The 25,583-nt window shown below is 49.2% G+C and overlaps 1 protein-coding gene across 2 annotated transcripts in view; it reads left to right on the top strand.

The window, feature by feature from the left end:
* The window catches only part of LOC140421297 (uncharacterized), a 212,563-nt gene that overhangs the window by 31,027 nt on the left and 155,953 nt on the right, over positions 1–25,583 (top strand). Inside the window, exon 1 of one of the 2 annotated variants that reach the window (XM_072505911.1) lies at positions 11,399–11,666. The exons of the other annotated variant lie outside the window; for it this stretch is intronic. Within the exon in view, the coding sequence (XP_072362012.1) occupies positions 11,629–11,666 (38 nt within the window). The 5' untranslated portion in view covers positions 11,399–11,628. Of the gene's footprint in view, positions 1–11,398; positions 11,667–25,583 lie in introns of those variants that run through there. 2 annotated transcript variants of the gene reach the window in all.

Here is a 25,583-nt window from a genome sequence, read left to right as displayed (position 1 = left end):
AGGACGGTGTTACCAAAGTGAAAAGAGGAAGTGAAATTACGGCAATAAGGAAATATTGCGTATAATTTGCTAGGTCAATGCTTATTCTTAGAATCCCTACAGTGCAGAAGGAGGCCATTCAGCCCATCGAGTCCGCACTGACCCTTCAAATGAGCACTCTACCCATGCCCACTGCCCGTATCCCCGTAACATAACCTGCACATCTCTGGACACGAAGGGGCAATTTATCATGGCCAGCCCACCTAACCTGCACATCTTTGGACTGTGGGAGGAAACACACGCAGGCACAGGGAGAACATGCAGACTCCTCACAGACAGTGACCCAGCGGGGAATCGAACCTGGGACCCAGGCGCTGTGAAGCCACAAGTGCTAGCCACTTGTGCTACGTGCTGGAACTGTGAAGCAGCGGTGTTAACCACTGTGCTTGCTCTTTCCAAGAGCCGGTGCAGACTCGATAGGCCGAATGGCCTCCTTCTGCACTGTATAATTCTGTGTACTCAACACAGTAAAACTGGCAGCCTTAGGTTTAAATGATGTGTCGCTGTGGCGCATATGCAGTACATAATACTCAGACACCGTGTCTTAATAAATTAATTAAGCAGCTGTTTGCATCTGTGGAACAAGACACTGAAATTATCTTTGATCGTTAATTCAAATACTATCCATTAAATTGCAGAACACTATGAAATTTCGAGTTTTATCATGACATTTCGAGAAACCTTCAATTTGATATCATCGGGGTGAAAGTTTGAGGTGAAAGGTCAGGACAAAGGTCAAAATGGCATTTCATGCTCTTACGAAGAAGACTCTCCAGAGGATAGTCACTGCCTCCATTTCCTTCAGCGAGATTTATTACTTGTCCATTGTCACCATAACATGGTAACCAGTTCACGGGACATGTCCAAACATTTCTCCCCCAAATCGTTGGGAAAAGCACAAGCTCACTTAAGAAATAGGATGTGCACTCCCCTCCGCCAAACATCCTCCTTGAAGCCAAAAGTGTAAAACACAAAATACAAGTCATTTTTTTTCAACCCTGCCACTGTGGCTTTGAATCAAGCTTCAGTGAGCGATTACCATAGAATTTACAGTGCAGAAGGGGGCCATTCAGCCCATCGAGTCTGTACCAGCCCTTGGAAAGAGCACCCTACCTAAGCCCCCACCCTATCCCCCTAACCCAGTAACTCCACCTAACCTAAGGGCAATTGAGCGTGGCCAATCCACCTAACCTGCAGTGACCCAAGCCGGGAATTGAACCCAGGTCCCTGGCGCTGTGAAGCCATAGTGCTAACCACTATGCTACCGTGCAGCCCCCAATTGCTCAATTGACTAAGAGGCAGGCCAATGTTAATAATAGTGTGCTAACAAGGAGGAGACCCTTTGCCCACATGTGCAACAGCAACTCTTCAAGCAACAGTTTCAAGCTCCAGATCTAAAGGAAGAGAAATGGAAAGAACCTGCATTTCTGTAGCGCCTTTTGCGGCCTCGGCACATCACAAAATGTCTTCCAGTCAATCAAGTACTTCCTTTGAAGTGGAGGAATTACAGTAACTAAGTCACACTCAACAAGCTCCCCTAGTGTGATAAATGACACGTTCATATTTTTTTGGTGATGTTGATTAAGGGATAAATATTTATCGGGACACCAGGGAGACCACACATGCTCTTATTTTTTAAAAAATGTTCTAAGATCTTTTTAATTCACCTGAGATGGCAGACAGAGTCTCGTTTTACTGTCCCATCCAGAAGACGGCATCACCAACAGTGCAGAACTCCCTCAATGCAGCACTGAAAACCCACCCTGAAATTAGTTTGGGTGGCAGATTTTTGTCCGCATAGATTTAATTGATTTCAATGGAATGAATATCGGATGGATTCTATACTCAAGGTACAACCCATCCCACAGATCATCACACAGTCAGCAAAGACAGAAATTACCCCCCCCCCAGATGTTTGAACTTTAATCATATGCCGATCCATTTGGGCCACTTTGAACTACGAGCTCATAGCTTATCCTTAGAGTAATAATAGGTTATCTCCGTTCTGACACAAAAGAATCGTCTGCTGCAATACTGACCAGATTTGTGACTTCATACCCTGCCCACCCCGCCCCCATCTCTTAAGGTCCAACTAGTACTGTAAATTCTATGAAATTAATAAATTTGAAGAGTTGATGCATTCACCTGAAGAAGAATAATAACCTTTTATTGTCACAAGTATGAAGTTACTGTGAAAAGCCTCTAGTCACCACATTCCGGCACCTGTTCGGGTAAGCTGGTACAAGAATTGAACCCGCGCTGCTGGAGTTGTTCTGCATCACAAACCAGCTGTCTAGCCTACTGAGCTAAGGCAGCCTCAGGGTAACTTTTACTGAATCCCTTTCTTAGCTCGCAGTTTGACCTGTCATGAGCCAATGTCAGGAATTTGGGTTCGGAGGTCAGTGGGGCCACAGGATTCTCTGTTTATTACAATTCATGGGGAATTAAAAAAATCAAATTGAAGATATACGCTCCCTGGGATCGAGAAACTCTACGCCAACAATGCAATTTAGCTGTAATGGGATCAATTAATAAAATGAAATTAACTTTGTAAAGATAGTCAGTTCAGTAATGTATTGTTAACATAGCCCCCATCGAGTAGGCATCTTGCATTCAGCTAACAGGAAAACATTCATCTTCCTGCTGATAATTCCTCATGTTTACACATGTTTGATGGACGACTTCCTTTCATTAGCTTAATGAGTAGCTTCTCTGTTCTATAGCTGCAGACCTTGCTGTGAACTATGGAATATTAGAATAGCTCAAGATTCTCAAAACACGTGGTATTCAAGTCACACAGAAATAAGAGCTTTTAAAGCTAACCTCTTAACACTGACTATTAATATATTTTGTTAACTTCTATCCAATTTTTAAATTTTTACTTTATTCGGACTTTTTCTGGAACTTGGAGAGAATTAATTAAAAAAAAGATTTTATTTTAATGCTTACATTGAAACTAATTTGTGTTGGGGAACTGGGATGTTAATTCGTACTCCAGTTCCTGGAAGGCACAGCCAGACAGTACACGACTGCCCCTAATGTGTTGCCCATTTGACACCAAGTGGTAATGCCATTTAAACATCACAAATGAAGACACCACACTGGCTCAGTAAAGGGTGTGTTTCTCTTGTGCAATGCTAGGTCAGAAAAAGAAAAATAGAAAGGCTTGTAATTTTCTCTCTAACCGTTCAAAACCGCAAAACATCCCAAAGTGCTTTACGAAGAATTTTTGAATTGCAGTTACTGTTGTACAGCAGGAAATTTTGACGGCGAATGTGCGCACAGCAGGACCCTTAGAACAGCAACGTGATACAAAGCAGATCATCTATTTTTGAGATGTTGATTAAGAGGTAAATATTGGTCAGGGTTCCAGGTCTAGCTCCCCTGTTCTCCTTCAGGATAGTACCGTGGACTCCTTTACGCCCACCTGACGGGGCAGATGGAAGCTCAGTTGAACAAAACGCAGCACTCCCTCAGCACCCGCTGTGATTTTTGTGCTCAGATCCTGGAGTGAGACTTTAATCAGCAACCTTTTCACCTCAGAACGTGAGAATGTTGCCAAGTAGGTCACAGCTGATACCGACTATCCTAAGTGAAGAAGATTTATAACAGCAGTGGATTTGCCAGTGGAACAAACTCATTAGGATCACCTGGGTAGTCACTCGTAACTCATTCAACACTAAATTATAGATAATGAGTTTTTTGGTTAAATTATTAAACAGCCGCATCACTTCATCAACACTTTACACAAGCAAAATGTCTCTGATAAACATATATTGATAATGAAGAAGTGGCAGAATTAATATGGTTGAAACCGGCGACAGAAAATAATACTCAATATAATGCGGTGCAATCATCCACAGAATGGAAATGCTGGAAAACCAAAATATCATTTTGAAAATCCTAAACCTTTCCTTGAGGATTGAATAAAATCCTTCGGCAACGACAGTGCACTGAAATTATTTTGGCAAACGCCATTTCAAAAGAATTCGGGGAAATGGGCAGAATTTGCATCCAGGACATCAAAAACAAACGGCCTTCCATTCCGTCCCACCAAAATCACAAGTTGGTTTGATGGGGCAAGAGGGCTCCTTCCAAGGAACATCTAACCGGAACACTCCCATTCAGTGATGCAATGGCTGATCCATATCTTAACTTCATCTCCACACCCCACTTTGGTTTCAAGTTCCATATCAGTTAGCAGTTTTGCCAACAAAAATAAAATCCATCAATCTCGGTTTTGAAATTTTCTACCGATTCCCCAGCAAGAAAAACAGTGTGGGGAAGAGAGCTCCAGAATTCTCTCTAAAAGAATTGAAACTAGTTTTCTTTGAAAGAAGAGAAAATAATTTTTCTCCATCTGCCCCTTGCTGGGTTGCCGCAGTGCATCTTGTAGATATGCATTGCTGGCGCCATTGCTGCCACGGTGCGCCAGTGGTGAATGTGGTGACTGTTCAACATGCTGAATGGGGTATCAATCAAGTGAGATTATTTGTCATAATCTAATGCTTCTCGTCCCAGAATCATTGTGGTGACTCCGTGCTGAACCTCCTGTAGCCACCTGGGTTGGCCACTTCCCGACTTAAAATGGAGATCCACAAAGAATGCAGGGAAATTCAGCCAAGCCAGGAAAAACTAGCAAGTGCAAAGTCTCCTGTGTATTAGAACTTGCAGAAGCCCAGACAGCACTGAAACTCTCAGCCATCTGCACACTAATGAGCGATCCCCAGGAACAATTGAAACATGCAAGGTGAATAAGGCCAAGCCAGACTCCTCGGCGCCAGCAGGAGCCAAGACAAAGGAAGGCCAACGGACACTCAGGAACTGCCCAGCGATCAGGGAACGACTCCAGTATTGGAGAAATCGATCCAAGAGATCGGAACCTAGTCCAATCACTTGGAACCAGATATGGGGTCCGCCCCGAACGGCGCAAAGCCCCTGGGGACTATAAAGTAGAGCCCCAAGTTCAAATCGTCCTTCTTGGCAGGGTCACTCAGCAGCGCGAAACAACCCTTGACAGTGACCTGCCTAGCTGCCGCAACAACCAAGTAAGTCTCCAGTCAACGCTCGCTACGAGATAGGCGCTCCGAGCTACCAGTCCATACCAGCTTTTGAATCCTGCAGACTCAGGATTGAACGAAAGGCCATTTGTTCCCCTGACTTGGTGGGCCAGTTCCGAAGCTAAGTATAGGCCTTTTAGTGATAGAGATAGTCTAGTAAGTAGAGTTTTATGCATGAGTATTACTGTGTATAATAAATGTGTTTTGATTTGAATCTTACTAATTGGTGTGTTGAGTTATTGATCAGTACTTGAACTGGAACCTCGTGGCGGTATCATAAAGATACCTGGCGACTCTAGAGCAAAGGTTATAGAAACAGAGCAAATTAAATAAAGATACAACGGGCAACAAATTAAGAGCCAACCAAAGTTAGCAACACTCCTGCATGGCCAATACATCCTTCCTCGTTTCAAATGTTGGTCTGAATGCAGTTTGGCCTGATTCAGCACCTCAGTTGGGACATCAAGCTCAAACTGGATCACCTTTCAGAGAAACTTCCTGTCTGACCATCTGTGGTCTTCATTATTCATTACGGTTATGGGTGACCCGGCCATCTCACATGGGGAAACATGACCCTAATTAGTTTTGGATGAGATCTGTGTCTCACTACTTTGGAAGCCATCTAACAGATTGAAGGCATGCTGCTTGAGCAGATTATTAATTAACTATTGCAATCATCACAAATTAAACAAATATGGCAGGGGTTGGGATATGAACTGGAGGTAGAGTAGGGGTGATGCAAAGCCAAATCTAGAAGAAAAACCAAGTCGGTCTGGACGGCAGTGAGATTATAGACCAGTTAAGGCACAAGGGAGTAGTATGGCAAAGCTGGATGGCATTTATTTTAATGCAGGGCATCTTGCATGTCATGTGAGAGTACCTTTAAGAAATGGGTGTTTAATAAATGTACCTTTTAGAAATGGGTGTTTATCAGTGATGTCAGAGTGTGGGTGGAGCTGGGCTGTCTGTCAACTTTTTATTTTCGTTTTAGGCTGTTTGCTGCAGGGTGTTTTTTAGTTTCGTTTTCAGTGCTGGATAGCTGCAGTCACAGCCAGAAGGGATATTAGTCTCTCTCTCGAATCTAAAAACTGTAAATCGATCCTTTGGTGATTTAAAACAAATAACTACTCTCAGTAGTGACTTTAACCTGATGTGCTTCTGTTTAAAGGTTTTATTTTTGAAGTCTTATGGATGTTAAAAGGACAGCTTAAGAATTACTTAGTGTTCTATTCTTTGGGCGTTGTATTTGAATTGATGGTTGCTAAGATGTTCACTGTATGTTTTAAAAAGGTTAACTTGAGTTCATAGAATAAACATTGTTTTGCTTTAAAAAATACTTTTCCATTTCTGCTGTACCACACCTGTAGAGTGGGCCGTGTGCTCCCCATACCACAATCTATTAAAGGTTGTGGGTCAGGTGAACTCCATGATACACTTTAAGGTTCTCTAAACCCTGGCCCAAACATGCAGGTAAGGCAGATGAGTTGAGGGTATTATTAATACATGGGAATATGATACTATTGCTATCACAGAGACATGGTTAAGGGAGGGGCAGGACTGGCAGCTCAATATTCCAGGTTATAAAACCTTCAGATGAGGGGTGGGTGGGTGGGGGGAGGGGTGTAAAAGAGGAGGTGCTGTCTCAATTACCGCAGTAAGGAGGGATGATATCTTTGAAAGTTCCTCAAATGAGGCCGCTGGATAGAACTTAGAAGCAAAAAGGGAACAACCACATTCCCAGGAGTGTACCATAGGCCGCCAAACAGTCAGAGAGAGATAGAAGGTCAGATAGGTTGGAAAATCTCTAAGAAATGTAGGAATAATAGGGTAAGAATAGTACGGGATTTCAACTTCCCCAATATTAACTGGAATAGTCCGTGAAAGGTTGAGGGTACAGAATTCTTAAAATGCATCCAGGAGAGCTGTTAATGCCAGTACATAGAAATTTCTACAAGAGAGGGGGTGGTCCTGGACCAAGTTTTAGGGAATGAAGCTGGGAAAGTGGTAGAAGTTTCAGTGGGGGAGCATTTCGGTGACAGTGACCATAACACAGTCGGATTAAGGCAGTATGGAACGGGACAAAGCTGGACCAGAAATAAAGGTTCTGAATTAGAGGAAGGACAATTTTAATAGACAATTGGCGGTAGGCCAGTTTTAAAGTCAGGAACTGGCAAAAGTCGACTGGGAGCAGTTACTTGTAGGAAAATCTACATCAGAGCTGTGGGATTCATTCAAAAAGGAAATAGAGAGAACTCAGGGCCAACATGTTCCCATAAAAGTGAAGGGTGGAAGCAACAAGTCCAGAGAACCCTGGATATCAAGGGGTATCCAGGTTTGAATGAGGAAAACCACGAAGGCTTATGGCAGATAACCGAGGGCTCAAAACAATGGAAGCCTGAAAGGAGAGTAAAGAGTGCAGGGGGTTACTTAAAAAAGAGAAGAGGGGGCATGAGAAAACACTGGCGGGTAAAATAAAGGCAAATCCAAAGATGTTTATAAGTATATTAAGGACAAGAGGATGATCAAGGAAAGAGAAAGGCTCATTAAGCACCAACATGACAATCTTGTGTGTGGAGCCAGAAGACTTAGGGGAGGTTTTAGAAAAGTATTTTACATCTGTGTTCACTATGGAGAAGGGTGATGTAGGTATAGAAATCAGGGAGGGGGGTTGTGATGTTCTTGAACAAATTAACATTGTGGGGGGTGGGGGAGGAGATATTACTGGTTTTAACTGGATTAACAGTGAATCAATCCCCAGGCTCAGAAGAGATATATCCCAGGCTGCTGAGAGAGGTAAGGGTGGAGATTGCAGAGGCTCTGTCCATAAATTTCACATTTTCACTTGGTGAAGTGCTGGTGGACTGCTAATGTGGTATCATTAATCAAGAAGAGAAGTAGGGAAAAACCAAGCAATTATAGACCAGTGAGTATAACTTCAATGGAAGGGAAACTATTGGAAAAAATTCTGAGGGACAGAATTTATCTCAAGGGGCTTTTCACAGTAACTTCTTTGAAGCCTACTTGTGACAATAAGCGATTATTATTATTATTAAATTGGGGAGGCAATGATTAAATAAGAATAGTCAGCATGGCTTTTTCAAGGGCAGGCATGCCTTACAAATTTGACTGCATTTTCCGAGGAGATAACTAGGTGTGTAGATGAGGGTAGCGCAGCTGACGTAGTCTACATAGACTTTTGATCAGGTCTCGCATGGGAGACTGGTCAAGAAGGTCAAGTGCATCGGATCCAGGGCAATTTGACAAATTGGATTCAAAATTGGCTTAATGGCAGGTGGCAGAGAGCGATGGTTGAGGGCTGTTTTGTCACTGGAATCCTGTGTCCAGTGATATTCCGCAGGGGTTCATGCTGGGTCCCTTGCTGTTTGCAGTGTATATTAATGATCTGGACATTAATGTAGGAGGTATAATCAGTAAATTTGCAGATGACACAAAAATTGGTGGTGTGGTGAAAAGCGAGAAGGAAAGCCTTAGATTACAGGATGATATAGACGGGTTGGTTAGATGGGCAGAACAGTGGCAATAGGCATTTAACCCTGAAAAGAGTGAGGTAATGCATTTTGGGTGTACTATCGAGACAAGGGAATATACAATGAATGAGATGCTAGAAAAGGAGAATCATAGGGACCTTCGTGTGCATGTCCATTGATCCTTGAAGACAGCAGGACAGTTAGATAAGGTGATTAAGAAGGCATATGGGATACATGCCTTTACTAACTGAGGCATACAAGAGCAGGGAGGTTATGATGGAGTTGTATAAAGTGCTTGTTAGGCCACAGCTACAATATTGTGTGCAGTTCTGGTTGTCACACTTTAGGAAGGACATTGCACTAGAGAGGGTGCAGAGGAGATTCACCAGAATGTTGCCTGGGCTGGAGAGTTTCAGCTATCAAGAGAGACTGGATAAGCTGGGGTTGTTTTCATTGGAGCAGAGAAGGCTGAGGGGGGACCTGATTGAGATGTACAAAATTATGAGGGGCACAGATATGGTAAGTAGGGAAAAAACTATTCACCTTAGCGGAGGGGTGAATAACCAGGGGGCATAGATTTAAGATAAGGGGTGGAAGGTTTACAGGAAATTTTAGGAGAAATCTTTTCTGACAGGGTGGTGGGAATCTGGAACTTACTGTCTGAAAGAGTGGTGGTGACAGGAATCCTCACAACATTTAAGAAGTATTTAGATGAGCACTTGAATCGTCATAGCATACAAGAGTATAGACCAAGTGCTGGAAAATGGGATAAGAGTAGATTATGTGCTCGATGGTCAGCGTGGACTCGATGGTCAGCGTGGACATGATTGGCTGAAGGACCTCTTTCCTCATTGTAAACATTCTATGACTCCAATGCCTTTCATCTTCCACCCTGCAGCCTTAACTCACATTGTTCACCCATCACCTCTGTATTCTTTCACCTATATTAGGTAGTGGGATGACTGATTTCTAAATATCTCCATGTTAAAATTCTCACCCGTGTGTTCAAATCCCTCCTTTGCCCTGTCCATCTCTATCACCAACACTCCTCAGACCTGCAGCCCCCCCCCCGCCCCCCCCTTCGATTTCTACGTTCCTATAAGTCCGACCGCTTGTCCACACCCTCCTTCCTTCACATCATCATTGGCTTCTGTGAAGTGCAATAGGGTGTTTCGTGCATTAAAGGTGCTATGTAAATGAAAATTGTTGTAATGGATGAGTTGAAGGCAGTTAATCCAGGCTGATACTTGTACAACATGGCCATGCACCGTCGGTGGTGGCTTCTTTCAAAAAGCAACTGTTAAAACCTATACACTGTCTACGCTATCAGGCGGATGTATATGGATCCCATGGCACTATTCAAAGAAGAACAGGGGAATTCTCTTGAGTCCGCAACAACTTGCATTTATATAGCACTGTGTGTGTTAACGCCAGTGATTGGTGAATGTGAAGAGCCTTGGTTGATGTCAATCTGAAAAGTCAATATAGTGCTTTTAACACAGCAAAACATCCCAAAGTGCTTCACAGGAACATTAATCAACAGGATTTGACACACAGCCGCATAACGAGCGAATAGCAAATTGATAACTTAATCATCTTTATTAGTGTCACAAGTAGGCTTACATTAACACTGCAATAAAGCTACTGTGAAAATCCCCTAGTTGCCACATTCCGCACCTGTTCGGGTACACAAGAGGGGGAATTCAGAATGCCCGATTCACATAATAGCACGTCTTTTGGGATTTGTGGGAGGAAACTGGAGCACCCGAAGGAAACCTACACGGACGCAGGGAGAACGTGCAGACTCCACAGACAGTGACCCAAGCCGGAAATTGAACCCGAGACCCTGATGCTGTGAAGATACAGTGCCAACCACTGTGCTACCGTGTCGTTTCCCCCCCCCCCCCCCTCCCCAGATGCTGGAATCTGAAACAAAAACAGAAAATGTGGACCATCTCAGCAGGTCTGACAGCATCTGTGGAAAGAGGATGGAGCTGACGTTTCGAGTCTGGGTTTGTCATAAGGAACTGTTGGGACTGATGATCAAAGATTTGCTCAAAGCGGTAGGCTTTAAGGAGCAGAGGTCAGGTGACATCTGTGGAAAGAAACAGAGCTAAAGCATCATGTCTATCGACCTGAAATCTTAACTCTGTTTCCAACCCCGCCTGCTCAGTACTTAAAGCGGTTTCTGCTTTTTTAAATTTCAGACTTCCTGCATCTGCAGTATTTTATTTTGGGAGTTAAAATAACATTTTAATAATAATCTTTATTAGTGTCACAAGTAGGCTTACATTAACACTGCAATGAAGTTACTGTGAAAATCCCCTGTGTATATGTGTGTGGTGTGTATATATTTCTGATTTTTTTTAAAAACGGGCGGGTTAAAGGAATGGATTTGAGACCACGAAGAGATCAGCCATGATCTGGTGCAGGCTCGAAGGGCTGAATTGTCTACTTCTGCTCCTAATTCCTATGTGTGTGTGTGTCTGTTTTTAAACTGGGATTAAACCAAACGTGGGTGTGAGATCTAGTGATGGGGTCTGTTGGCGCTCACTTCACACAGTTCTACTATTTCAAGCCTGCCAAAAATGCAATGATTTCCTTGGGGCAATTTAATGTCAATTATTAACTGGGGGCATGGGGGGGGGGGGGGTTCATTGACTGACTGTGTAGATAAATGCAATGTCAAGAGGCAAATGTGTTTGGGCTCTTGGAGATGGTTGCATTGGGAGGAGTGTTGGGGAGGAGAGTGGGAGGGAGTTGGGGAGAGGGGGGGGGGGGGGTGGTCAGTGGTTTGTTTACATGTGTAGAAGGAGTGCAGCTTTTGGCCGGGGCGTTGAGTGCTGATGCTGGGGCCTCTCGCTCACCCAGCAATGTCAATGAGCAGTTCCTTCTGAGCTGGCTGCAGTAATTACAGACGCGGATTCTGGACTCCCTCCGTGTGGTCAGTTCACCCAACTTGAGAGGTCACTTGGTGTGAGCAGCTCTCTGACACACAGCGTCAGAGGATGGAGCCGGGGCTGAGCCCTCTCTGACAGACGATGGCGGGGGTTTCTTGCTGTCTCCGAGGCAGTTCGGGGTAAGGGAAAGTTTGCTTTTTGCTACCAGGTCCTGGCGAGAGCCTGTTGCCCTGCTCTGTGTACAGAATGCTCGCCGCGTCCCCCCCACACACAGGACTTGCACGGGGTGAAATCTCTCCCCGGGTCCCTGCGGAGATCGCTTTGGAGGATTGTTAGGGACTTGAAAGTGAAGTTTGGGTTGGGACTGGTGAACTCCAGGAGAGGGGATGGGAGTCAAAGCAACTTTTAAATATGTAGCCCCAAAGAATTTGGAGCTCAACATGCTATCTGTCTGTCCCTCTGTGTGTGTGTGCCTCTGTGAGTGAATCCTCTTATCCACAATCTCCCACCCCCAGTCTTTAGTAACTCGATATCGACACAGATCTTTAAGAGGACTTTTGCCACTGGTTATGTGTTAGTGAACACTCCTCTCTCTCTCTCTAAACGTTGCACGCCATTTGGTTCAATAAAATGATGAAAGGGTGAGCAGTCTCTAACAAGGTCAGTGTGTTTACAATAATTCTCCCAGCAGAAATATTTGGTGCTTTTCAGAGATCCAGCTAATTAAAACAGGAAGACCAGCAGGGCCATGACAAGCAGGTTAACACACACAACACTGCCTTGAAAAACATTTGGAATATTTACACTTGTTTTGGATGGTTTTATCTGTTGTCTTCCACCATCGATCCACAGGGGTAATTCATTTCTTCTCAGGAGATGGTTATTTTACAATTCTACAGATGGCTCTGGCTATCAAAGTGATGTGGAGGGAAGAACAACATTGTGGTTTAATTGGGTGGCAGAGTGTGTGAGCGCAGGTCTGTAGTTTAGTTGTGAGGTACATTCGATCAAAGTTTCAGAATCCAGGCACAAGAGGAGCAGGGAATGGTTGTGGGAGAGAATGAGAGCTACGCCCCGGGAAGGGGAGGGGAAGAGTGCCCTGGGAAAGGGAGCTATGCCCTGGGAAGGGATGGGGATGTGTGCCCTGGGAAGGTGGGCTCTGGGAAGGTGAGGCGAGGCGGGCCCTGGGAAGGCGAGGCGAGGCGGGCCCTGGGAAGGAAAGGCGAGGCGTGCTCTGGGGAGGGGAGGGGAGGCAAGGCGTGCTCTGGGGAGGGGAGGGGAGGCAAGGCGTGCCCTGGGGAGGGGAGGCGAGGCGGGCCCTGGGGAGGTGAGGCGTGTCCTGGGGAGGGGAGGCGAGGCGTGCTCTGGGGAGGGGAGGGGAGGCAAGGCGTGCCCTGGGGAGGGGAGGCGAGGTGTGCCCTGGGGAGGGGAGGGGAGGGTAGGCGTGACCTGGGGAGGGGAGGGGAAGGGTGCCCTGGGGAGGGGAGGGGAGGCATGCCCTGGGGAGGGGAGAGGAGGCGTGCCCTGGGGAGGGGAGGGGAGGCATGCCCTGGGGAGGGGAGGGGAGGCGTGCCCTGGGGAGGGGAGGCGTGCCCTGGGGAGGGGAGGGGAGGCGTGCCCTGGGGAGGGGAGGCGTGCCCTGGGGAGGGGAGGCATGCCCTGGGGAGGGGAGGGGAGGCGTGCCCTGGGGAGGGGAGGGGAGGCGTGCCCTGGGGAGGGGAGGCATGCCCTGGGGAGGGGAGGAGAGGCGTGCCCTGGGGAGGGGAGGGGAGGGGTGCCCTGGGCAGGGGAGGGGAGGCATGCCCTGGGGAGGGGAGGGGAGGCATGCCCTGGGGAGGGGAGGGGAGGCGTGCCCTGGGGAGGGGAGGCGTGCCCTGGGGAGGGGAGGGGAGGCGTGCCCTTGGGAGGGGAGGGGAGGCGTGCCCTGGGGAGGGGAGGGGAGGCGTGCCCTGGGAAGGGGAGGGGAGGCGTGCCCTGGGGAGGGGAGGTGTGCCCTGGGGAGGGGAGGCATGCCCTGGGGAGGGGGGGGGGAGGCGTGCCCTGGGGAGGGGAGGGGAGGCGTGCCCTGGGAAGGGGAGGGGAGGCGTGCCCTGGGGAGGGGAGGGGAGGTGTGCCCTGGGGAGGGGGGGGAGGCGTGCCCTTGGGAGGGGAGGGGAGGTGTGCCCTGGGGAGGGGGGGGGAGGCGTGCCCTGGGAAGGGGAGGGGAGAGGAGGCATGTCCTGGGAAAGGGAGGCGTGCCCTGGGAAGGGGAGGGGAGAGGAGTCATGTCCTGGGAAAGGGAGGCGTGTCCTGGGAAGGGGAGGCATTCCCTGGGTGCAGATTGCCCTCATGGTACCTGGGTGTGACAGTGTTCATATGTAACTCTATCAATCCCTCTTCCATTCTCCCCGGGACTCCTTTTGCAATGTCATTTGCCCAAGGCATTGTTTACTAAACAAGAACACTTCTTAAAAATTATTTTCTTTTTGCATGCTGACTTTCATGATCTGATCATATCTCAATATTTTACAGCCAATGAAATATTGCATACGTGTAGTCCGTATGTGATGTAGGAAACACGACAGCCAATTTGCGCACAGCAAGCCCCTCGCACACAGCAATGATATAGTGACTGCAATATTGCCAACTCCACCAAGCTCTTAAAAATCTAGAGATTCGGGACAGAATTCCCAGGTAGACTTTGGGAACCTGATGCTGGGACCAAATGGCGGTCCAGAACTTCCACTTGCAAGTAGTGCCCAGATTTTCATATCACGGAGGTACTTCTCCACACAGGGCAACTGAGCTCACTGGTTCCCCCGCCTTTAACATTGGACAGACCAAAAATAAGTTTGTGTTTCTTTTTGATAATTCTGTATCTATGAGTGGGAGCCCGTGGTGTGCGCACAGTTCTTGCAGTTAACAACTAAAATCTTATTTCCTTACACCCTGAAGACTTCACTATCTGTAACCAACTCCTCAAAACACCCAGTACTTGCACAAACTCAAACAGAGCCAGTAGAAAGTCATGAATAACTAACCTGCAAATTGTTCAAAGCATGTTAAAATAGCGCTGGTGATAGATGGGTTCCTTGCATTGCTGAGTATGTGGTCAGTGTGCATGTATAAGATATCGTGTTAACTAAAGTGCCGAGGTCCAGTTGTGTTAGACACTGACTGACGTCACGATCTGCCTGGTCTGTGTGATACCTTCAAGAAGATGCCGTTAGGTGCTGGTCATGCTGGAAATGGATGGGAGTGATGACTACTCCCTTTAGCCTGAATTGCAAATGGCCAGGGCACCACATATCCCGTCTGCAAGTCTGCTTCAAAGGGGAAAGCTCAGTTCACCACTTTTCCCCAGCTACCTTCCTGGTAAACTTTGGTAAAAGCCTCTGCCTCATTCACGGGCACATGGATGTGTTTCGAAACAAAAAAAAAATCATGAGATTTGGAAATCCATTTGCAAAATCAAAGGCAAGGCTCAGAAGTTGCTTCTCTCGAGATGAATTTGAGAGAGGTTGCACTACATTGACCAGATAATCAGTTTTAGTGATGTTGATTGAGAGATGCAAAAAGCCGAGGCACTAAGGTGAACTCCTCTGCTCTGATTGAAGTAGCAGTGTGACATCTGTTGTGTTTCGCCTGGGAGAGCAGACGGGGCCTCGGTTTAACATCGCGTCCAAAAGAGGGCGTCGCTGAACGTGAAACACCTCCTCAGCACTGCACCGGAACCTCGGCCTGGAGTTGGTCTTTCAAGGCTCTGGAATGTGTCTCGGAATCCACAGCTGTCTTCCTCCGGCATGGGCACTACCAACTAGTCCATGTCCGACAGTAACTTCGAAGGGGCGGAATTCTCCTGTCGCCCAGCTGCGCGTTTCTCGGCGGCGCGTCATTCGCTGGCGGCAAGATTCTCTACTCCCGTCGCTTGCCAATGGGATTTCCCATTGAAGCAACCCCACGCCTCCGGGAAACAAGCGTGCTGGGGTGCATTGCCGGAGGGAAAGGAAAATCCCAATGACTGGAGAATTGGGGCCAAGATGTTAATTATTTGTGTGAGAAAAGAGCCAGAGCAAATCCAGCTGGTAATAAAAATGTAGTTGCCAAAAGATGCCCTGGGACTGTGATATTGAAGTTGCGCAACATGGGTTTTTTGTGCTCCTGGCTGGCAATTTAAACACTGACCTGCGGAGTTGATCTCAATTTCAACATGAATACATGCCTAAAGCACAGCCCATCAATGTGCAAATGACAATGTAATGGCAATCCTGTTCAGAATTTCAATTCCTATTTAAGCCACTATCCACATAAGAGATGTTGGGTCACTGAAGGCTGGGAATTCTGCAGTGAGTAACTCACTTCCTGATTCCCAAATCCCATGCATCATCTACAAAGTACAAGTCAGGACTGTGATGGAATACTCGCCACTTACCTGGATGAGTGCAGCTGCAACAACACTCAAAATGTTTGACACCATCTAGGACAAAGCAGCCTGCTTGATCGGCACCGCATCCACCATCTTAAACATTCACTCCCTCCACCATAGTGCCAGCATCATGTACCATCTGCAAGATGCAACCTACCACAGCTCCTTCGAAAGCACCTTTCAAACCTGCAACCTCTACCATCCAGAAGGTCGAGGGCAGAAGATGCATGGAAATACCACCAACTGCAAGTTCCCCTCCAAACCACACAACATCCTGGCTTGGAGCCATAATCGCTGCTTCTTCACTGTTGCTGGGTCAAAATCCTTAAACTCCACCCTCCCCTAACAGCGCAGTGGGTGTACCTACACCACATGAACTGATGCAGTCATGAAGGCAGCTCACCACCACCTCCTCATGGACAGTTAGGAATTGGCAATCAATGCTGACATAGCCAGCGACGTTCACTTCTCAGGAATGAATAAAAATAACTGACAAGATGTGCTTCAAAGAAGTGTCAGGCCCTGTCTTTATATAGAACATAGAGTGCAGAAGGAGGCCATTCAGCCCATTGAGTCTGCACCGACTCACTTAAGCCCTACTGCCACCCTGTTCCCATAACCCAATAACTCCGAACCTTTTTGGTCACTAAGGGCAATTCATCATGGCCAATCCACATCTTTGGACTGTGAGAGGAAACTGGAGTACCCAGAGGAAACCCACGCAGACACAGGGAGAACGTGCAGATTCCCCACAGACAGTGATCCAGTGGGAATCGAACCTGGGACTCTGACGCTGTGAAGCCACAGTGCTAGCCACTTGGGCTACCGTGCTGTCCTGTTTTCTTTCTGTTTTATTGTGGAGCTTACCTAACAGGGTGCAAATTACTTTTAGCTGATGACCTGAGCACCATGACACATGACCTTTATTGAGAATCATGCAATTAATTGCTTGAATTAGCAGCCAACTGCCAATTGCTTTTTGATTCTCACCAGTACTAAACAATTGGTAACCTGTTGGTGAAACCACTCTGAAAATTTGCCACGTGATATAATGCACAGAAAGAGACCATTCTGCCCATCGTGACCATGCTGGTGAACAAACATCTGACTACACTTTGTAGGCAGCACGGTAGCACAAGTGGATAGCACTGTGGCTTCACAGCGCCAGGGTCCCAGGTTCGATTTCCCCGCTGGGTGACTGTCTGTGCGGAGTCTGCACGTTCTCCCCGTGTCTGCGTGGGTTTCCTCTGGGTGCTCCAGTTTCCTCCCACAGTCCAAAGGCGTGCAAGTTAGGTGGATTGGCCATGATAAATTGCCCTTAGAGACCAAAAAGATTAGATGGGGTTATTGGGTTAGGATGGAAGTGAGGGCTTAACTGGGCCGGTGCAGACTCATAGAATCATAGAATTTACAGTGCAGAAGGAGGCCATTCGGCCCATCGAGTCTGCACCGGCTCTCCGAAAGAGCACCCCACCCAAGCCCACACTCCCACCCCATCCCCATAACCCAGTAACCCCACCCAACACTAAGGGCAATTTTGGACACTAAGGGCAATTTAGCATGGCCAATCCCCCTAACCTGCACATCTTTGGACTGTGGGAGGAAACCGGAGCACCCGGAGGAAACCCATGCACACACGGGGAGGATGTGCAGACTCCGCACAGACAGTGACCCAAGCCGGAATCGAACCTGGGATCCTGGAGCTGTGAAGCAATTGTGCTAACCACTATGCTACCGTGCTGCCCTGGGTCGAATGGCCTCCTTCTGCACTGTATGTTCTATGTACATTACTCCCACTCTCCAGCACTTGGTCCATAGTCCTTCTTAAATGTTACCAGAGTTTCAACCACCCTTTCAGGTAATGAGTTCCAACCCACACCCTCACCACCCTCTGGGTGAGGGTGGTGGAAAAGGCATATATGCCCGTTATCAATCGAGGCACAGGCTATAAAGCAGGGAGGATATGTTGGAGTTGTATGGAACTTTGGTGAGGCCACAGCTGAGTACTGTGTGTAGTTCTGGTTGCCACATTAGAGGAAGGAAGTGATTGCACTGGAGGGGATGCAGAGGTGATTAACCTGGATGTTGCCATTTAAGTTATGAAGAGTGGTTGCATAGGCTTGGGTTGTTTTCGTTGGAGCAGAGAAGACTGGGGGACGTCCTGATCGAAGTGTACAAGATTATGAGGGGCATGAACAGGGTGGATAGGGAGCAGCCCCTTTGTTGAAGGGTCAGTTGTGAGTGGGGCACACGTTCAAGAGAGGGGCAGGAGGCCTGGGGGGATTTGAGGAAAAGCTTTTTTACTCTGGGGGTGGTGAGTCTGGAATGCACTGTCTGGGATGGTGGTAGAGGTGGGTTGCCTCACATCTTTTTTAAAAAGTATCTAGATGAGTATTTGGCATGTCAAAACAGTCAAGGCTAGGCCAAGTGCTGGCAAATGGGATTAGGATTTCTTGCATAGGTGCAGACTCGATGTGCCGAAGAGCCCCTTCTGCACTGTATTATTCTATGAAATCCCCTCTTAACCCTCTACCTCTTGTCTTCAATCTATGCCTCCTGGTTATTGACACTGTTACTCTTGGAAAAAGTGCCTTCTTATCCATTCTATCTATGCCCCTCATAATCTTGTACACATGTACGCAAGGTCCCCTCTCAATCATTGCTGCTCCAAGACAAACAGCCTCAGCCTATCCTCTCCTTCCTCATACCCTCCAGCACAGGCAGCATCCAGGTAAATCTTCTCTACACACTGTCCAGTGCAATCACATCCTCCCTATAAAGTGGTCCACAACATAGGAAGGAACCAGAACTGCACACAGTACTCCAGTTGTGGCCTAACCAGCTATGTATACAGTCGCAGCATGACCCCTCAGCTCTTGTGTTCTTTGCTAGTTCAGGCAGGAATCCCAAATGCCTTATTAACGACCTTATCTACCTACTCTGCCACCTTCAGGAATCTGTGGAAATGCACTCCCAGGCCCTCTGATCTTCAGTACTTTCCAGGGTCCTACCATTCATACTGTAATCCTTTGCCTTGTTAGCCCTCCTCAAGTGCTTTACCTCACAACTTTCTGGGTTGAATTCCATGTTCCACTGCTCTGCCCACTTGACTAGTCCATTGATATCCTCCTGCTGTCCATGGCTATCCTCGTCACTATTTACTCCCATGCCAATTTTTGTGTCATCTGCAAACTTTTTAAAAAAATATATATTTTATTAAGGTTTTCAAACACAGTTTTTCCCCCTTACAAATCAACAAAAACGGTAACACAATAACTAAATAACAATAGATAACATTGTTTAATTTAAGTAGTGAACTAACAAAGTAACAAGAAATGGTGCTCCCTGCCCTCCCCCCCAACTAGAACAAAAACAAGTTGCCCCCCCCCCCTTCCCTCCCCCCCCCCCCCTCTTTCTGGGCTGCTGCTGGCTATCTATTTTCCCCTAACGTTCCGCTAGGTAGTTGTAGCACCATCAATATGACGCGAGGCAGGTTGAGGTAATGTCAATTGAAGGCTTTATTCAGCAGAACTTTATCCCCAGCAGCGTGGTTACAGAATGCAGCTGCTGAGGGAAATGGAGGGAAAATCTGGGTTCTTATACCGGCATTTCTGGGTGGAGTCCAGTAGGTGGCAGATCCTATCAGGACCTGGCATCCCTCCATGTGGTGTACCGTATTACCCCTAATACATACCACCACATTCACCCCTTGTTGAAAAAGAACCCGGCGGGATGGTGGTTCGCATGGTGGTCGGGGTTTACAGAGTCGGTACTGTGCCGTAACTTTGAACAAAACACAAAATTATCGCTTCAACTGGGCCAACGGGCCAAACAGGGTCGGCATGATGCCATAACTATAACAAGACACAATAACTGAAAACGTTGAGAGTTAAAGTGATTCGATGAGCCAGATGGGCGCCCTGGTCGTCCTTTCCGATCGTCTCGGGCGTGGTGGTAATGGCGCTGGCTCGAGTCCCGTCGACTCTGGGAGCGTAGAGCAGTCCCCTGTGTCCTTACTCCTGGGCGGGTCTGGAAGGAGAACCGAACCCCCCGGGAAGGGGGTGGCTGCGGGATGAACCGGCGGGAGTGAGGAGGTGGTGATTGGCGTTGGGGGGGGGGTGTGGGTAGCTCCGGCGGGCGGCAGGTCTCGCAGGGAGACCGTGTCCTGTCGGCCATCGGGGTACTCCACATAGGCATATTGCGGGTTGCCGTGAAGGAGATGCACCCATTCCACCAACGGATCTGACTTGTGCGCCCGCACATGTTTCCGGAGCAGAATGGGTCCCGGAGCTGCTAGCCAGGTCGGAAGTGGCGTTCCAGAGGAGGACTTCCTAAAAAAGAGGAGGAGGCGCTCGTGAGGCGTTTGATTCGTGGTGGTGCACAGTAGGGACCGGATAGAGTGAAGGGCATCCGGGAGGACTTCCTGCCAGTGGGAAATTGGGAGACTCCTAGACAGGAGGGCCAGCAGGACAGCCTTCCAGACCGTTCCATTCTCCCTTTCTACCTGCCCGTTCCCCCGGGGGTTGTAACTGGTCATCCTGCTCGAGGCTATGCCCTTGCTGAGCAGGAATTGACGCAGTTCGTCCCTCATAAAGGAGGACCCCCTGTCGCTATGGATATAGTCGGGGAAACTGAACAGTTTAAGAATGGTACCGAGGGCTTTAATGACCGTGGACGCTGTTATGTCGGGGCAGGGGATGGCGAAAGGGAAACGGGAGTATTCGTCAACGACGTTCAGGAAGTACGCGTTGCGATCGGTGGAGGGGAGGGGGCCTTTGAAATCCAAACTGAGGCATTCAAAGGGTCGAGAGGCCTTAACCAGGTGCGCTCTATCTGGCCTGAAAAAGTGCGGTTTGCACTCAGCACAGATCTGGCAGTTTCTGGTGACTGTTCGGACGTCCTCGACAGAGTAAGGGAGGTTGCGGGCCTTAAGGAAGTGGTAGAAACGAGTGATCCCCGGGTGGCAGAGGTCCTCGTGGAGGGCTTGTAGACGGTCCACTTGTACATTGGCACATGTGCCGCGAGATAGGGCATCGGATGGCTCGTTCAGCTTTCCGGGACGGTACAAGATCTCATAATTGAATGTGGCAAGATCTTGTTGTTCTTGATCTTGCCCCGCTGTGCATTATCGAACATGAAGGCAACCGACTGTTGGTCAGTGAGGAGAGTGAATCTCCTACCGGCCAGGTAATGCCTCCAGTGTCACACAGCTTCCACTATTGCTTGTGCCTCCTTTTCCACTGAGGAATGGCGGATTTCTGAAGCGTGGAGGGTTCGGGAGAAGAAGGCCACGGGTCTGCCTGCTTGGTTGAGGGTGGCCGCCAGAGTTACATCCGATGCATCGCTCTCGACCTGGAAGGGGAGGGACTCGTCGATGGCGCGCATCATGGCCTTTGCGATATCCGCTTTGATGCGGCTAAAGGCCTGGCATGCCTCTGTCGACAGGGGAAAAGTAGTGGACTGGATTAGTGGGCGGGCCTTGTCGGCGTATTGAGGAACCCACTGGGCGTAATAAAAAAAGAAGCCCAGGCAACGTTTCAGGGCTTTGGCACAGTGGGGGAGAGGGAACTCCATGAGGGGGCACATCCGTTCAGGGTCGGGGCCTATCACTCCATTACGCACTACGTAGCCCAGGATGGCTAGACGATCGGTGCGGAACACGCATTTTTCTTTGTTGTAAGTGAGGTTCAGGGCGTGAGCGGTCTGGAGGAATTTTTGGAGGTTGGCGTCGTGGTCCTGCTGGTCGTGGCCGCAGATGGTGACGTTGTCGAGATAAGGGAACATGGCCCGTAAACCGTGCTGGTCAACCATTTGGTCCATCTCTCGTTGTAAGACCGAAACTCCGTTCGTGACGCCGAATGGAACCCTTAAAAAGTGGTATAACCGCCCGTCTGCTTCGAAGGCAGTATAGTTGCGGTCACCGGGACGGATGGGGAGCTGGTGGTAGGCGGACTTGAGGTCCACGGTGGAAAAGACCTTGTACTGTGCAATCCGATTGACCATGTCGGATATGCGGGGGAGAGGGTACACATCTAGCTGAGTGTACTTGTTGATGGTCTGACTATCGTCGATGACCATCCTCTGTTTCTCCCCGGTCTTAACGACTACCACCTGGGCTCTCCAGGGACTGTTGCTAGCCTGGATGATGCCTTCCTTCAGCAGCCTCTGGACTTCGGACCGGATAAATGCTCGGTCCTGGGCGCTGTACCGTCTGCTCCTTGTGGCGACGGGTTTGCAATCCGGGGTGAGGTTCACAAACAAGGAAGGCGGTTCAACCTTGAGGGTCGCAAGGCCGCAGACAGTCAGTGGGGGTATAGGGCCACCAAATTTAAATGTTAAACTCTGGAGGTTGCATTGGAAGTCCAACCCTAGGAGTATGGGCGCACAGAGATGGGGGAGGACATACAGCCGGTAATTTTGGAACTCCCTCCCCTGCACCGTTAGGTTAGCGATGCAGAACCCCGTGATCTGAACGGAGTGGGATCCCGCCGCCAGGAAAATTTTCTGGGTGCTTGGCCGAATTACGAGGAACCATCGCCTTACCGTGTCCGGGTGAATGAAGCTCTCCGTGCTCCCAGAGTCGATAAGACACGGCGTCTCGTAGCCATTCACTAGGACTGTAGTGGTTGCAGTCTGGAGCATCCGGGGTCGCGGCTGGTCGGGGGTCGTCGAAGCCAGACGTGGTTGTTGAAGTTGAGCATCGTAATCAGGCAGTATGTGGCCGTCTGTGCCGGGGTCCTTCAGCCAAGATGGCGGCGTCCACGGATCGAGCGCGGTCGGGGGTGGACAAAATGGCGCCGCCCATCTCTCCCTCGTGTCGTCCGGGGTCCAAAATGGCGGCGTCCGTTGGTCGCACGTGGATCGCTGGGGGGGCTGGGTCTGTGGTCCCGTTTCTTCCCCGGAGATAGCGGCCACCCCCGGGACTTGCACACCATCGCGTAGTGGCCCTTCTTCCCGCAGCTTTTGCAGGTAGCCACGCGGGCTGGGCAGCGCTGCCGAGTGTGTTTCGGCTGGCCGCAAAAATAGCAGAGGGGCACCCCCGGTTGGTCTGGTGTTTTGGCCGCGCAGGTTTGCGGGGGTGGGGGGGGAGGGTCGGAGAGTCGACCGCAGCGGGGGTCCACGGAGCCCAAGGGGCTGTAGTGCGGTCGGGGGCGTAGGCGTGGACGTTGCGGGAGGCCACATCGAGGGATGCCTCCAGGGCCCGAGCTTCTGTAAGTCCCAGAGATTCTTTCTCCAGAAGCCTCTGGCGGATCTGGGAAGAGGCCAAACCTGCCACATACGCATCGCGGACCAGGAGCTCTGTGTGTTAATTCGCTGTTACCGCCGGGCAGTTGCAATTTCGACCCAGGATCTGCAGGGCGTTATAAAACTCGTCCAGCGATTTCCCTCTCCAATTGCCATCGTGTGGCGAGCTGGTAGCGAGCAAAAACCTGGTTGGCGGGCCGGATGTAGATATCCTTCAGCGCGGCGATGGCACCGGTGAAAACGTCCTCGTCCTCGATAAGGGAGTAGACGTCAGGACTCACCCTGGAATAGAGGACCTGCATCTTTTGTTCGTCTGTCGGTGTGCCGGGGGCCGTTCGGAGGTAGCCCTCAAAGCATGCCAGCCAGTGCTTGAAAATAGAGGTCGAGTTAGCTGCTTGGGGTGCGATGCGCAGGCACTCCGGGGTGATTCGGAGCTCAATGTTCCCACGTCGTTTTCTTCAATTTAAATTCTGCTTAATAAATTGTAGCACCGTCAATATGACGCGAGGCAGGTTGAGGTAATGTCAATTGAAGGCTTTATTAAGCAGAACTTCATCCCCAGCAGCGTGGTTACAGAATGCAGCTGCTGAGGGAAATGGAGGGAAAAGCTGGGTTCTTATCCCGGCATTTCTGGGTGGAGTCCAGTAGGTGGCAGATCCTTTCAGATCCTGGCATCCCTCCACCAATAGCCTGTCGACATGTGGTGTACCGTATTACCCCTAATACATACCACCACAGTAGTCAAGGAACGGTTGCCACCGCCTGGAGAACCCCTGAGCCGATCCTCTCAGTGCAAACTTAATCCGTTCCAGTTTTATGAACCCTGCCATATCGTTTATCCAAGCCTCCACGCCGGGGGGTTCTGCTTCCTTCCACATGAGTAAAATCCTTCGCCGGGCCACCAGGGACGCAAAGGCCACAATATCGGCCTCTTTCGCCTCCTGCAATCCCGGCTCATCCGCTACCCCAAATATAGCTAACCCCCAGCTGGCTTGACCTGGACCTTCACCACCTTCGAGATCACTCTTGCCAATACTCATCCAGTGCCGGACACGACCAAAACATATGTGTGTGGTTCGCCGGGCTTCCCCCGCACCTCCCGCACCTGTCCTCCACTCCGAAGAACCTGCTCAACCTCGCTCCCGTTATATGTGCTCTATGTAGCACCTTAAATTGGATCAGGCTAAGCCTGGCACATGAGGAAGAGGAATTTACCCTACTTAGGGCATCAGCCCACAAACCCTCCTCAATCTCCTCCCCGAGCTCTTCTTCCCATTTTCCTTTCAGCTCTTCTCCCAGCTCCTCCCCCTCTTCTGTCATCTCCCAGTATATTTCGGACACTTTGCCCTCCCCGACCCACACCCCCGAAAGCACTCTATCCTGGATCCCCTGTGTCGGGAGCAGCGGAAATTCCCTCACCTGTTGTCTCGTGAACGCCCTCACCTGCATATACCTAAAGATATTCCCCGGAGGCAGCTCATACTTTTCCTCTAGCGCTCCCAAGCTCGCAAACGTCCCATCTATAAATAAGTCTCCCGCTCTCCTAATTCCTGCCCGGTGCCAGCTCTGGAACCCTCTGTCCAACCTTCCTGGGGCAAACCTATGGTTGTTCCTGATCGGGGACCACACCGAGGCTCCCAACACACCCTTCTGTCACCTCCATTGCCCCCCAGATACTTAATGTTGCCGCCACCACTGGGTTCGTGGTAAACCTTTTCGGGGAGAGCGGTAGCGGCGCCGTCACAGCGCTTTTAAGCTTGTTCCTTTACAGGACGCCATCTCCAGCCTCTTCCACGCCTCCCCCTCTCCCTCTATCATCCACTTGCGGATCATCACCACATTGGCGGCCCAGTAATAGTCGCCTAAATTTGGCAGCGCCAGTCCCCCTCTGTCCCTGCTACGTTGCAGGAACCCCCTCCTTACCCTCGGGGCCTTCCCTGCGCCCATGAAGCTCATAATGCTCCTATCTATTTTCTTAAAAAAGGCCTTAGTGATCAAGATGGGGAGACATTGAAACACAAATAGAAACCTCGGGAGGACCATCATCTTAATCGCCTGCACTCTGCCCGCCAGTGACAGCGGCAGCATATCCCACCTTTTGAAATCCTCTTCCATCTGCTCCACCAGCCGAGTCAGATTGAGTTTGTGTAAAGTTCCCCAGCTTCTGGCTATCTGAATCCCCAAATATTGGAAGTTTCTTTCCACTCTCCTTAGCGGCAGGCCATCTATCCCTCTACTCTGGTCCCCAGGGTGTATTACGAAAAGCTCACTCTTTCCCATGTTAAACCTATATCCCGAAAAGTCTCCAAACTCCCTCAATATCTGCATAACCTCTGTCATCCCCCCCACTGGATCCGCCACATACAGCAGTAGGTCATCTGCATAGAGTGACACTCGGTGTTCCTCTCCCCCCTCTAACCATCTCCTAGAGTCTCTCAGCGCTATG

This window comes from Scyliorhinus torazame, chromosome 5 (genome assembly GCF_047496885.1).
Source record: "Scyliorhinus torazame isolate Kashiwa2021f chromosome 5, sScyTor2.1, whole genome shotgun sequence".
Lineage (NCBI taxonomy): Eukaryota > Metazoa > Chordata > Chondrichthyes > Carcharhiniformes > Scyliorhinidae > Scyliorhinus > Scyliorhinus torazame.
This window is presented reverse-complemented; position numbering and strand designations above follow the sequence as displayed.